Raw genomic sequence first — 13,744 nt, forward strand, 5'->3', positions numbered from 1 at the left:
CTCCTGAAGGAAAAGTGAAAGGGTTTAAATTAAATCAACCGCTTCTTTTGAACAGTTTGATTGTATCAAAAAACAGTTCGAAATCATTAGTTATTTTCAGCGTCTTAATCTATTTCAAGGCACAGATATTCATCAGCAATTGAGATTCATAATCACACTAATTCATTCAATGGTCAATTCAATCTTTCGGAAATCGACTGTCCTAATTTCCTATTTCACATAACCTTGCGATTACTGGTTTTGTCGAAAAGTTTGAGGATAATCATTCAAAAGAACTGGTGAGATTATTATCAGAGATGAAATAATTTAAGGATAATAATTAAGGAATAAATTTTCTTTGTCATGACAAAATATGGTACGAAAATTTCTCTCCTCAGAGTTGTAATGATAAGTGAATTTGTTGACATTTTAGTTTGATTTCGATTTTTGAATCGAGCGCTCGTATCCTAAACCTCACATGTGAAACAAACTTTTTTACCGCCTTGTGTTATACAAAACTTAGTATCGAAAGTTTCATATTCAAAACTTCAATTTAGTGACTTCGTTTTTTTCACTTTACCCATTTAGTGAATTATAGTTATGTTATTAAACGATTTACCTGATGATTGTCTCTGGTTGATCTTTGACAAATTTTTCAAATTAGAAGAGTTGATTCAATTGTCTAAAGGTAAAAGTATAAGAGTTTGAATCTTAGAGGAAATTTACTGAAATTTGAAATCTTTTTTCTTCTTTTTTCTTATTCTTTTAGTTTGTTCAAAATGGTCCAATTTGATTTCCATACGACTCAAAAAAGTTAAATATCTGGTAAATTGTGAGTAAATTTTTAGTCGATTCTTGATTTTTTAGATTAATTTTCACAGTTCCATCGATTTCAAGGGTTCGATGTTCATAAACACGATTATTCCAAAATATGGATGGAGAATCCAAATACTTTGTCTGATTACAATCTTCAAGAGCTTTTACCAAATCTCAGGGTAATTATATCTAAATGATAACAATTAGAAATTTAATCTACAGTAAGTCACACACTTATTTTGCATGTTTGACAAAAGTGAGGAGATTAGATGGCAATGAAGAATCTTCACAAAATAAGTGTGTGACTGTATTTGTTTAATGCTCGATAACTAAATTGATTATAATTCTTTTCGATGGTTTTAGATTGTCAATTTCCCTTTTGTTTCCGTTGGACAGGCGTCTCACGCGGTCGATGTCAGAAAAGTGGTGAATGATAATCCGAAAATAAAAGGATTAATTCGAATCAATAGTCGCGATTCTGATTCATTCAATGGGCACAACTTGGAGAATATCGAAATGATTTCGATGAAATCTCTGGATTTTGATTACAAAAAAATCTTTCGACCTGATCAGTTGAAACAAATCCACTTGTACGATGCTTCCATTGACGAGCTTCCTAAATGCGCTGAATATTTTCCAAATTTGAAGCGACTCAATATTTCGTTTTGTGGTAAAATTTCTAAATTCGACTAATTTTCTAGATTAATGAAAGAATTATGTTTTTTAAGAGGAGAAGTAGATTACTGGCCCAGAATTTACCAATCTCAAGATTCTTGAACTTAATTCATATCAAGAGTATGGTACTTATAACGGAGTTCGTTTGATGGACTCTTGTCCTTATCTTACGAGCGCTTTTATGAGACTTCCAATAGGAAATGTTAATACTGATGAAGCTAAAAGGAACTATAATCTGAAGGATTTGGTTATTGATCTGGTGAGTATTAAATCTCAGTTTTGTTTTGATTAGTAAAAATAGTTTTTCTTTATTCATCCGAAGCCAATGAGAGAATTTCCTAATTTCACTTGGTCACACTTTAGAAAACTGTTGTCCAAATATCCAAATTTACAAAATCTTGCTATCAGAAAAGTGAAGGTATTGGGGATAATCATGTAGAAAAATTGGTTCGATTATTATCAGAGATAAAACTATTAGACTTGAGAAGTTGTGAAAATGTTACTGGAAAATCAGCTGATTTCTTGTCTAAATTCTGTCTTAAATCCAATCGATCAATCAAAATCTATTATGATTGTGAAAAGGAACCGGACGACTGGCCCAAATACGATACTCCTCGAGAATCAATTGTCTATGGATTCAATTTCATGAAACATTGTTTTTATAAATCTTTTAGCTCCCTTCCGAACGTAATTGATGAATAAAATTTATGATAATCCCCAAATAAAAGTTTTTTTTTCTACAATTGTACAATTCTTGTATGAATGAGTTTTTTAGACTATAGAGATACTTGTTGAATGCAGTTCTCAATTATATCCAATCGTATCATATTATCGTTCGGAGGATATGGCCTCCGGTAACTTTTGTTCAATTCGAAAAGTTTTTTGAACTATTCAAAAAAAGCGCTTTAGGTCTTTCAGCTGTAACTTCGCGTCTAAGACACAAAGTTGGGTTAAATTGGACAAGCTATGAGAAAGAAACAATTAGATGTCAATCTAAATTAGACGAAGACAAAGGATAAAATTTGATTGGTAGATGACAATGTAATTATTGAAACAGTCAATTGAACAGGTGAGATTAAAATGATTTACTAATTGTAACACCAAATGAATCAAACTTTGATTGAATTTTCTAGTATAAAAGGAGACTGATTTACATTTAATTCTCATCAGATTAATTGTCTTTAATCAGAAAATATAAAAAAAATCAAAATGAAATTCTTTGGACTTACTCTTGCCGTTCTCCTCGTCGCTGGATGTAAGTATTAGACTATTAATCCACTCTAATTGTGTGAACAATTAGTTGATTATTCTAATGATTATTTTCTTGTTTCTCTTGTTTAGTCGTCGCTATCGAAGCTCGATCCGTTGAAAAGCGAAATGTCTTAAACGACTTAGTGGCTAACGCTCAATCAGCCTTCAACGATGCCAAGGCTCAATTTGGAAAATTCTTCGGCTCAGCTCTTCAACAACAAATCGCCGAAGCTAAAGAATCTTTCATGAATGGACTTAAGCAACTCCAAGAATCTGCTGAAGATCTTCTCGAAGATGGAGCTGATGCTCTCATGAAGAACCTTCCTGGTCTCCAAGGAATCGTCTCTGATCGAGTTGACGCCGTCACTGATTCTTTGGAATCATACATCGAAAAGAACAAGGGTAAATTAGACGAAGTTCGACAATTGATCCTCGACAATGCTCTCAAGACCTTGAAGGCTCTTAAGGATCGACTTGATGCCACTGAATCAGCTGAAGCCGTTAGCCAAATTCTCACCTCAGTTGACAACGTTGAGAACCAAGTTGTTAGTGAAGTTTCAGCAGCCAAGTCTCGATCTCTTTTTGGAATTAACTGGTCCGGTCTTAAGAACACCATGACTCAACGATTTGATGCCCTCCGAAACCGATTCGATGACATGTTAGACGAATTCCGAGGAGAAGATAACAAAAAGATCCGAGAACAAAAGGGCAAAATCCAAGGAGCCATGGAAAAGGTTAACGGTGCTGACAAACTTCCACCCGCACAAAAGATCGAAGCCGTCAAAGCCGCTACCGCTGAATTAGACAAGGCTGACGAAGTTGCCGCTTCAGCTGCCTCATCAGGAGAAATTGTAACCTCCCCCTCCGCCTAAATAACTTATAATCTTGTTAATATTTCGTTGATGTAGTGATGGGCGATATTTGAAAAAATTATCATCGACGATAACGATATTTAGATTTTTATCATCGAAAAAATCGATTTTTTAGCGACAGAGAAAAAGACAGTAATTAATGTAAGAGAAAGAGAAAAAGCTGAGGAAAAAATCGGCGAAAAATCTGAAAAAATCTCATGTGTTGAAAAGAAAGAGAAAAAAGAAAGAGAAATATTTATCAATATTCTTTTTTTATATCGATGATAAATCGACACAAAAATATCGATGATATTTATCGATACCGATAATATCGCCCATCACTACGTTGATGTTCATATGTAAAAGTGTGCACATCGTGTGTACATCATAGGATTTGATCAGTTGATCAGTTTAAGTTACTAAATGAGTTGAACTTTTATGGTGATAAACAAATAAAGTTTATTTTGAGCAATAATCTTAATCTTGTCTCATGGATTCATCATTAATTCACCAATTTTGTAATCTAATCATCAACGATTTATAATCGTTAAGATGCTAAAAGGTGAATGTTATGGTTACGTTCACATAATTAATCAAAAAGAGAAAATAACTTTTTTTTAAGAAAATTCCATATTCAGCAATCAAGAATAAAATAACTAGATAAATCATCAATCCACAACCAAGTTACCTGTTGAAATGGTCGTCAAAGATGCTACTTTTTCGCAATTGAACCAATTAAGCAGTTATGTTTTTGATCATATTCCCTGAAGGCAAACCGTTGTACACTTATAGATTGTGCAACGATTCTTCACCAATAAGAGCTGAAAGACTGTGTGAGTTTTGGTAGAAACAGTTCTTCATGAAAATGAGTCCATAGCAAATTGAATGCCAAGAAAGTATCTACTTTAGGCTATTCAATTGGTCCTTTTTCGCGATTGTAATAGATTTCATATAATCTACGAGATTTGCGATAATATTCAGACAAGAAATCAGGTGCTCTCGAAGTTACTTTTTTAGACCTTCACTTTTCATGAAGATTTCGGTTTCATTTAATTTCTTATTCTGTATTCTATTAATGATGAATTTTTATATAAGATTTTAGATGGTTGGAGATGGACTTAAGTTATGAGAATCAATAAGGGACTGTATTCTAAGTGACCGAACTAAACCTAACCGAAATGGTCTACTCCGTTTTATTATCTACTCAATCATATTCTATGTTTGTTATTTCTATGCTATTATTTTGAGACAATCAGCCATTGAGCAATTACTTCATAACTTTGATGATGAAGAGTCACATGGATGTTACATGTGTATGGACAAAACAACTTATTTGCTGCTTGGAATTTTCAAGAAGGATACTCAGATGCAGTTAAAATGCTCCTTTTGTCATATTCAAAAAGAACCGCTTGTTCTTAGTAATTAATCAGCTGTTTTTCCAGGAATTTCTCATTTCAAATTAAATTTGTGCTTCTTCATTTCTTCAAGTTAAGTTTCGACTAAAAAGTAAATACTATCATGTCATTTAACGATTTGCCTGATAATTGTCTTTGGAAAATCTTAGGAAATTTCCATGGAGTTAAACAATTGATTCGTTTGTCTAAAGGTAAGATAAATATTCAGTTTAGATGATGAAATTCTAATGCTTATTTACTTTCACTTGGTTCTAAAGTTTGTTCGAGATGGTCCGATTTGATTGCGCCGAAATTTAATGGAGTAAAATATCTCCACGTAATGACGAGTAAGTTAATTTCTACTTAACCCATTAGCGATTATATTTAATCCATTGCCAATTTTTTAATTCGAAGATAAAAAACGTGATTATATCGACAAGAACATTTGCTGGATGAATTTTAAAACAGATTGGAGAGGTTACAATTTAATGGAATTGTTTCCAAATCTGAAGGTAATTAACGAACTTTTTAGATCAAAAGAACGTTGCTTTCTAATTACATTGTATTTTTTAACTTTATGATAGAAGTTTGGATTTTAAATTCTTATCGCTTTGGTGATTTACCGAGAATTCTCAAAGATAATCCGCAAGTAAAGGGATTAATTGGCAATGCAGAGCTGAGTGGATGTGGCTATTTGGAAAATATCGAAATGTGCGCTGCAGTGTTTCAGAACAAATTCAATTATAAAGAAGTTTTTCGCCCTGATCAGTTGAAACAAATTCGCTGCTACTTGTTTCAAATGAAGGATCTTCCTTCATTGATTGAATATTTTCCGAATTTGAAGCGAGTTAACATAGAACTTGCTGACAGTGAGTTTCAACTTGAAATAGTCTTCCGATTGTATCATATGATTGATATCTTTTCAGGGCATCACTACGAGCCTGACGTTTTTTACAATGGACCATATTTGTCTTCGTTAAAGATTCTTGAACTTGGCACACACGATTTCGTTGAACAATTCACTGGATTCCATTTCATGGATTTTTGTCCATCCTTGGAAAGTGCTTTCATACATTGTTGTGCAGAGGTTATTCATGTTGATGAATCGATAAAGAATTACAATCTAAGAGATTTGGTTATCTCAACTGTAAGTCAATGGGTGAAAAATACTTATTAGATTATTAACTATTTTTTCTTCTATTCTTTCGATTAAGTCTGGTTTTTTTTTCGTGGCCATCACTTCGAAGACTTTTGTCCAAATTTCCTATCCTTTGGAAATGACAAGTTAATTATTTCTAATGTTCAAATTACGAGAATCCGATTCGTTTTTTAATTTTACCTGTTCGTTGAATTATAATTATGTCATTCAACGATTTACCTAATGAATGTCTTTGCATGATCTTAGATAAAATCTTCGAACTAGAAGAGTTGATCAAACTTTCGAAAGATAAAAGTATAAGAGTTTAAATGGTAAAGAGAAGTGACTTAAATTTTATTCTTTTTGTTTTTTAAAGTTTGTTCGAAATGGTCCAGTTTAATATCCTTGAGATTCGGAAAGATTAAATATTTGTAATTAGTAAGTAAATTCTTATATACATGTAATTACTTTTGATTAATTTCGCCAATTCTGTTCTAAAGAGTCCAATGATGATCGTTTCGATCATACCAAGATATTGATGAACGATCCAAAAACTATTAAAGATCATAATTTACGAGAATTGTTACCAAATCTCAGGGTAATTATCAAGTATAAGATTTTTATGTCAATATAATATTTATTAATCTAATGTTCGTACTCTTTGTGGTGAGTTTAGATTCTCAGTATTCCTGCTGTTTTATTTGGTGATGAGTTGGAATTTGAAGATGTAAAAAAATTGGTTGATGATAATCCGAAGATTAAAGGATTGATTAGACTCTATAGTCTTAATTCTGATTTGTTCCATTTGCTCAACTTGGAAAATATCGAAATGATTTCGGTGAAATCCCTCGAATTTGATTACAGAGAACTGAACTAAAATGGTGAGTATCGAATTGGTGATTTTCTTTGAATCTAAATTAATTTTTATTCTTCCTTTTCTTTCTAAAGTCATGGGGAGAAAGGCTGAACTGGTCGCTCTTTTGCGATCTTTTGTCCAAATTTCATTAGGATTAGATTTCATGAAGCATTGTTTTTATAAATATTTTTGTGATCTTCCGGATCTAATTGATGAATAAACTCTCAAGCTACCATTAGTTAATCATTTCACACTGATAATGAGTAGAATGCTAATATCATTTAATTATTGTAATGTCTCTTATTTAAAATAAGAGACATTAAAAAATAAGTTATTTTTTAATTATGCTAACAACCGTTGATTTCTATTCAAAACTTTTGAATTGTCTTTTGAAACTATTCAAAAGAAGCGGTTGACTGAATTTAAATCCTTCAACTAACGGTAACGGTTGTTTAAAGTTGCTGTAAGACTTACAGTGTAAGTGTGAACATCTCAGTACTGTTCAGATGAATCTAAAATTTTAATTACATGAGAAATTGTTCCTAATTAAAATAATGTCATTAAACGATTTACCGGAGAACTGTCTTTGGTTGATCTTCGGCAATTCTTGTTCATTAGAAGAGTTGATCCAGTTGTCTCAAGGTAAGAGAATAATAGTTTACAATGTAAACTTTACATTGTATAAGAAATGATCTGAAATTCAAATTCTGTTTTTGTTAGTTTGTTCAAAATGGTCCAACTTAATTTCCATGCGACTCGAAAAAGTAAAATATCTGGTCAGGGGTAAGTAAATTTGCATTTCGATTATTGCTCGTATTTTGCTAACCTTTTTATCGATTTCAAGTGCGGCCTCTTGATCATTTTGATTATACCAAAATTTGGGTAAAGAAACCAACTACTGTTGCACGCTACAATTTACGGGAATTGCTATCAAATCTCAGGGTAATTATCAAATAGAAAATTGCTCATATTTACTAACAGTTGATCTACTTTTATTTGCTGCAATGAGTTTAGATTTTAACTATTCCATGTCTCGGTCCCAGGGATCAAAATAAGATTAGAGCATTGGTAAACTGTAATTCAAATATCAAAGGTTTGGTTGGATTGAAAATTGATGATCTACTAGATTTGAAAAATGTCGAGATGGTCACAATGGATAATGCTATGTTCGACTATAAACACAAGTTTCAACCTGATCAGTTGAAACAAATTCGATTTTTTCAACAGGTACCTGCATGCGAAAGCTTCATAAATACGTCCAATACTTTCCAAATTTGAAGCGACTCAACTTCAATTGCTGCGGTAAGTTATTGATGTTAATAATCTAGAATGAAGAAAGCAACTATTTCTTAAATAATAGAACGTATCGGGTACTATGGTCCGCAATTGTCCAATTTGAAGATTCTGGAATCTTATTTATACGGATGGGATGGAGATCTTGATGAATTTTATCTGTTGGACTTTTGTCCATCTTTAGAAAGCGCTTTCATCAAAATTGCGGTACCATATGAGCGCGTTGATTCGTCCATAAAGAACTACAATTTGAGAGATTTGGTTATTGAAATAGTGAGTATTCGCTTTATATTTTTCTTTGAATCTGAGTAATTTTTAAAAATTATTTTTACTCTTCTTTTTCTTGCTACAGTCACGGGATGAACAGCTGAACTGGCGTTTTGTACGTGCGCTGTTGTCCAAATTTCCTAATTTACATCATCTTGCGATTAGAGGCCCTTGTTTTTATAGTACTATATATGGTAACGAAACAAATGATGATCGTATTAAGGAATTGGTAAAGATTCTACCAGAAATAAAACTATTTGACTTCAGAAAACTCAGAAGAATCACGCGTAAATCAGCGGATTTCTTATCTAAATATTGTGCTGAATCTAATCGATCAATCAAAATCTATTATAACTGTGAAAAGGAACCAGATGATTGGCCAAAATACGATACTCCTCGAGAATCAATCGTCTACGGATTCGATTTCATGAAACATTGTTTTTATAAGAGTTTTTCCAATCTTCCGGACCTAATTGATGAATAAAAGCATCTACATTTTATTATATCAAATAATATTAATATTCTTCCATGGAAGAAGCGATTTGATCGACTTAACCCTTCCAGCTCGTATGTATTCCTGTTTTCAATCAAGTCAATGAGCTTGAATAGTTGATTCAATTATCTGAAGGTAACATAGTATTGGAGTTTTAATAGTAGCAAAAAGCAACTTCATTTCTTTTCGGTTCTATAGTTTGCTTAAAATGGTCCAAGTTAATTTCTGTAAGATTGAAAAAAGTTAAATACATTGCTAACAGTAAGTAAATTTTCATTTAATCATAAATCAGTTTTGACTCATTTTTCGAGATGGAAAATGGTGATTGAATTGATCATGGCAAAGATTGGTGTAAACTGAATTTGAAAAACTCGAAAAGAGTGCAATAATCTATCCGATATAAAAGTCTTCCAATCTTCTAAGATGAAACAGATTAGTTACAATAACTTTGAGATTCAACTTCTTTATAAATATATTGAATGTATTGTAATACTTTCCAAACTTGAAGTGACTCAATATTTCGTTTGGTGGTAAGTTATTGATGTTGAATTAATTTTAAAAAACTCAAATACACATTCATGATACCTAGAAACATGGGCAACAAATAGAAGATGATCAAATAATTAACTCGTATTCTTATTCACATTCAACTTATTATCAATGTAAAATGAATTAGAAGCTTTAAAATTTATTCATCAATTAGGTCACTGTCATGATACAATAAAATGTAAGTGATTTTATTCATCGATTAGGTCCGGAAGATTGGGAAAACTTTCATCGAAACAATGCTCATAAGATTTGAAAAATTGGTGGTTTTCGTGGTTTATTCATCAATTAGAAATGGAAGCCGGGAAAAAGACTTATAAAAACAATGTTTCATAAGATCGAATTAGTAGACAATTTATTCGTAAGAAGCTCCGAAGAAAATTGATTCACGAGGAGTATCGTATTCAGGCCACTCAATTGAGGTCTGACCCCAATCATAAAAGCTTCGAATTGATCCATTAGATTTGCGACAGTATATAAGGTCATATAAGTGTTTATTGTGATTTTTTCCCTTGCTAAATTATAAAAGATGATACAATAATTAAATCACGTGATACTAAGTATCAATGTAAAATGAGCCTGTAGCATTAGAGTTCATTCATCAATTAGATCTGGAAGAGCGAAAAAAGTTTTATAAAAACAATGTTCCATGAAATCGAATCCGTAGACAATTGATTCTCGATGCGAGTCTAATTTAGGCCAGTCAGTTTGTTGCTTTTTACAATCATAATAAATTTTGATTGATCGATCATATTTGAGACAGAATTTAGACAAGAAATCAGCTGATTTTGAAGTCACTCCTTTGGATCTTCTGAAGTCCAAAGTTTTATTTCTGGTAGAATCGCAACCAACTCTTCAAGACGACTATCATTTATTTCGCCACTTCCTCTAATCGCAAGATTATGCAAATTTGGATATTTGGACAACAGTCTTCGTAAAAATGGCCATGATATGTAGTTTGTCATGAGTTCACTCCCTACCTTTAAATAAAAAACAGAAAGAAGATTATTCATATTCTAAGAGAACCTTGATACTCACGTATTGTTTTTAATCACCAAATCTCTTAGGTTGTAGTTCCTTAGAGAGATATCAGTATAGCGATCAACATTTTGTTCAAATGGTGATATGCAAGATGAAATAATAGACTTATTAATAGGATAAATTTGAATTTGATACTCACTGTTTCAATTACTAAATCCCTTAGATTGTAGTTCTTCCGTGCCATGTTGGTAAACTCATCATCTGATTGTCCCTGAATGTAAGCACTTTCCAAAGATGGACAAAAGTCCATCACATGAAATGCGGGACAGAAAGAATCCCAGCATCCAGAAAACTCAAAGATCTTCAGATTGGATAAATTTGGACCATTATAACGATCTTTTTGCCCTTTAAAAATAATTCTTCAGTTAATGTAGATCATTAATCGAACAGCAATAATTTACCTTCAAGCCAAATGTTGAGTCGCTTCAAATCAGGGAAGTATTTGACGAGTTCAGAAAGATCTTTCAGCAGGAAATCTTCATTATAACGAATTTGTTTCAACTGATTAGGGCGAAAGAGTTTTTTATACTCTTGCTCATAATAAAATTGATCTATTGAGACCATACTGATCATTTTCAAATCGATGATATATTTAGAATCTATTCCAACCAGTCCTTTTATTTTCGGATTATTGTCAACAATTGGTCCATAATTTGATGATCTCCATGGTCTATCGTCAGCGTAAGGAAAGAGATCAAGAGCCTTGAACCATTAAAATGAACAAAATTAATAAACTACTAGTAAACCATTTCTATTTAATATCTACCCTGAGATTTGGTAACAATTCCCTTAAATTATAAACTTCGAAAGTTTCTGGATCCTCCATCCATACTTTTGAATAATCCAAATGAGTAACTTTCCATTCTATGAGTCGATAGAATCAGTTTAACAGATTAGGTTAGAAAATTACTGATATAATAGTTGTAATTACAATTGTACTTACCGATGAGAAGATATTTAACTTTTTTCAATCTTATATCAATCAAATTGGACCATTTTGAACAAACTTTAGAAACAAAAACAAGTGAAATTTAGTATTTATTATCAACAGTTGAACTTTCAAACTTTTACCTTTAGACAATTCGATCAACTCTTCTAATCTGAAGAAGTTGTCGAAGATCAACCAGAGACAATCATCAGGTAAATCGTTTAATAACATATTTATAATTCACTGAACAATTAAAATAGTGTTGTGGTGATACTTTACTTTTGGATAAGGCCCAAGATAAGTCCGGTAGCTCACAATTTACACTCTCAGCTGACTTTTTTCGCCAAAGAGTAATAAGCTAGTCACTCCGTGGGTGGCGTCTCACGTGGTCGCTCATTGACCATCGCTTCAAGAAAAGTTGTTTGTCAATTAGATTTCTTGCGACTTTTAATAGGAAATGTAAATACTTTTAATTAAGATATTTTAATTTAATTGTACAGTCAAAGACTTAAAGTTGGCAACCACTTTTAAATACTTCACGCAGTTGAATATAATCAATGAGATAAAGTTAATCCAGAGATATGATAATAAGTTTGTCGACTAATTCAAGTGATGTGGTCTTAAAAAGGTCAACTGATTAGATATCAAAAGTTATCTTTACTTGATTATCGTTAACTGCGTGAGTGATTCAAAAAGTGGTTGCGAACTTAGTCTTTGGCTGTATTATACTTAGCACTTAGTAATTCACTTTAAAGGGAAGTTTTTTTCAATATCTTCCTGAATACATTGAACATTTTTCCGAATTTAGAGCGACTCAGCTTCATGTTCTATGGTAAATTATTGATGCTGAATAAGTGATCTAGATTAATACAAAACTATTTTTAAAGAGTAACAAAGTTCTTAATGTTGGTCCAAATCTATGCAATCTCAAGATTCTTGAATTTGCTTCAGACCAATGGAATTTGCGTTTACGGATTTCATTTGATGAACTTTTGTACATCTTTGGAAAACGCTTTTATGAGTTGTTCAAATGGTGATCGCTATGCTAATATCTATCTAAAGAACTACTATTTAAGAGATTTGGTGATTACAAAACATTACGTGAGTATCGAGATTCTTTTGCAATCAGAATCATTTTTATCTGTTTTTTATTTCAAGGCACTTGCCGAATGCATTACAGCCATTCTTACGAAAACTGTTATCAAAATTTAAATAATCTTGCGATTAGAGGAAGTGACGAAATAAACGATGATCGAATAAAATAATTGGTAGCAATTCTACCAGAAATAAAACTGTTGAACTACAGAAGATCCGGAAAAAGTCACTGAGAAATCAGTTGATTTCTTATCAGCCTTGAATCCAATCGATTAGAATTGGCGAAGTGGAAATTTTGACCATGAAAGTGTATGTTACCGTTGTAATTTTGAGTCTTCGTTTTTGATTTTTACCTTGATTGTTATTCTACTATTGAATGCTTCGCTCAAAGGGTGTCTTTGGATGTTCCTCGACCCAAGTAAGAGATAAACACACGTTTCTTGCGAAAAAATATAAAAATTAAATCGTATTGACTGGTTATCGATGTACAGTCAAATCACTTGGAAGGGAACAAAAAATCAACAATTCGAAACACAAAGCATTTTATTGAAACTAATCCGTTTTAGGTTAAGACGCTTAATCTTTTTTGCTCAAAATATCGAAACAGAATTCATTTTTCTCGGAACACAAGTCATTTTTATCGAAACAACTATCGAAATAAGCATGTTTATCATCCTAAGGCCAAAGTGCTTCGAATCCATTTAAAGTGTAGGACTGGTCCTGAGATAGAAATAGCCTTTAGTGTTCCGATAAAAATGAATTCTGTTTTCAGAAAAATGAATTGTGTTTCGATATTTTGACTTGAACGGATTAGAAGAGTTGACTTTAAGCAGATCAGTTTCAATAAAATGCTTTCTGTTTCAAATTAATGATTTTGTGTTCCCTTCCAAGTGATTTGACTGTAGCATGATTTATTGAAGCTTTAGAGTTCATTCATCAATTAGGCGCGGAAGATCATCAAAAGGTCTATAAAAACAATGCTTCATAAAATCGAATCCGTAGACAATTGATTCTCGAGGATTATCGTATTTAGGCCAGTCATTTGGTTCCTTTTCACAATCATAATAGATTTTTATGGATCGATTAGACTCAAGACAGAATTTAGATAAAAATCAGCTGAT

At 32.1% G+C, this 13,744-nt stretch overlaps 3 protein-coding genes across 3 annotated transcripts; 2 read left to right on the top strand and 1 right to left on the bottom strand.

Moving 5' to 3' along the window:
* The first annotated feature begins 483 nt into the window (after positions 1–483).
* LOC128386250 (uncharacterized) lies at positions 484–9,061 on the top strand. Its single transcript, XM_053345256.1, has 15 exons — positions 484–667; positions 749–811; positions 877–974; positions 1,159–1,483; positions 1,590–1,729; positions 2,145–2,157; positions 2,812–3,572; positions 4,125–4,134; positions 5,551–5,828; positions 5,907–6,113; positions 6,781–6,831; positions 7,975–8,053; positions 8,188–8,262; positions 8,321–8,526; positions 8,606–9,061. Exons 1-15 carry the CDS (start codon positions 580–582, stop codon positions 9,002–9,004), a joined length of 2,793 nt encoding a protein of 930 aa, XP_053201231.1. The 5' UTR covers positions 484–579; the 3' UTR covers positions 9,005–9,061.
* On the top strand, positions 2,574–4,047 carry LOC128386386 (uncharacterized). Its single transcript, XM_053345417.1, has 2 exons — positions 2,574–2,725; positions 2,812–4,047. The coding sequence occupies exons 1-2, from the start codon at positions 2,680–2,682 to the stop codon at positions 3,591–3,593; spliced, it is 828 nt and encodes a 275-aa protein (XP_053201392.1). The 5' UTR covers positions 2,574–2,679; the 3' UTR covers positions 3,594–4,047.
* Positions 9,062–10,353: 1,292 nt separating the features above from the next.
* LOC128386251 (uncharacterized) lies at positions 10,354–11,866 on the bottom strand. Its single transcript, XM_053345257.1, has 6 exons — positions 11,672–11,866; positions 11,544–11,606; positions 11,367–11,464; positions 11,002–11,302; positions 10,740–10,945; positions 10,354–10,539 (listed from the first exon to the last, which is right to left on the bottom strand). The coding sequence occupies exons 1-6, from the start codon at positions 11,757–11,759 to the stop codon at positions 10,354–10,356; spliced, it is 942 nt and encodes a 313-aa protein (XP_053201232.1). The 5' UTR covers positions 11,760–11,866.
* Between the last annotated feature and the right edge of the window lie 1,878 nt (positions 11,867–13,744).

The sequence above is a fragment of the Panonychus citri genome, unplaced genomic scaffold (genome assembly GCF_014898815.1).
Source record: "Panonychus citri isolate SS breed McGregor unplaced genomic scaffold, ASM1489881v1 Contig00068, whole genome shotgun sequence".
NCBI classification, from domain to species: domain Eukaryota; kingdom Metazoa; phylum Arthropoda; class Arachnida; order Trombidiformes; family Tetranychidae; genus Panonychus; species Panonychus citri.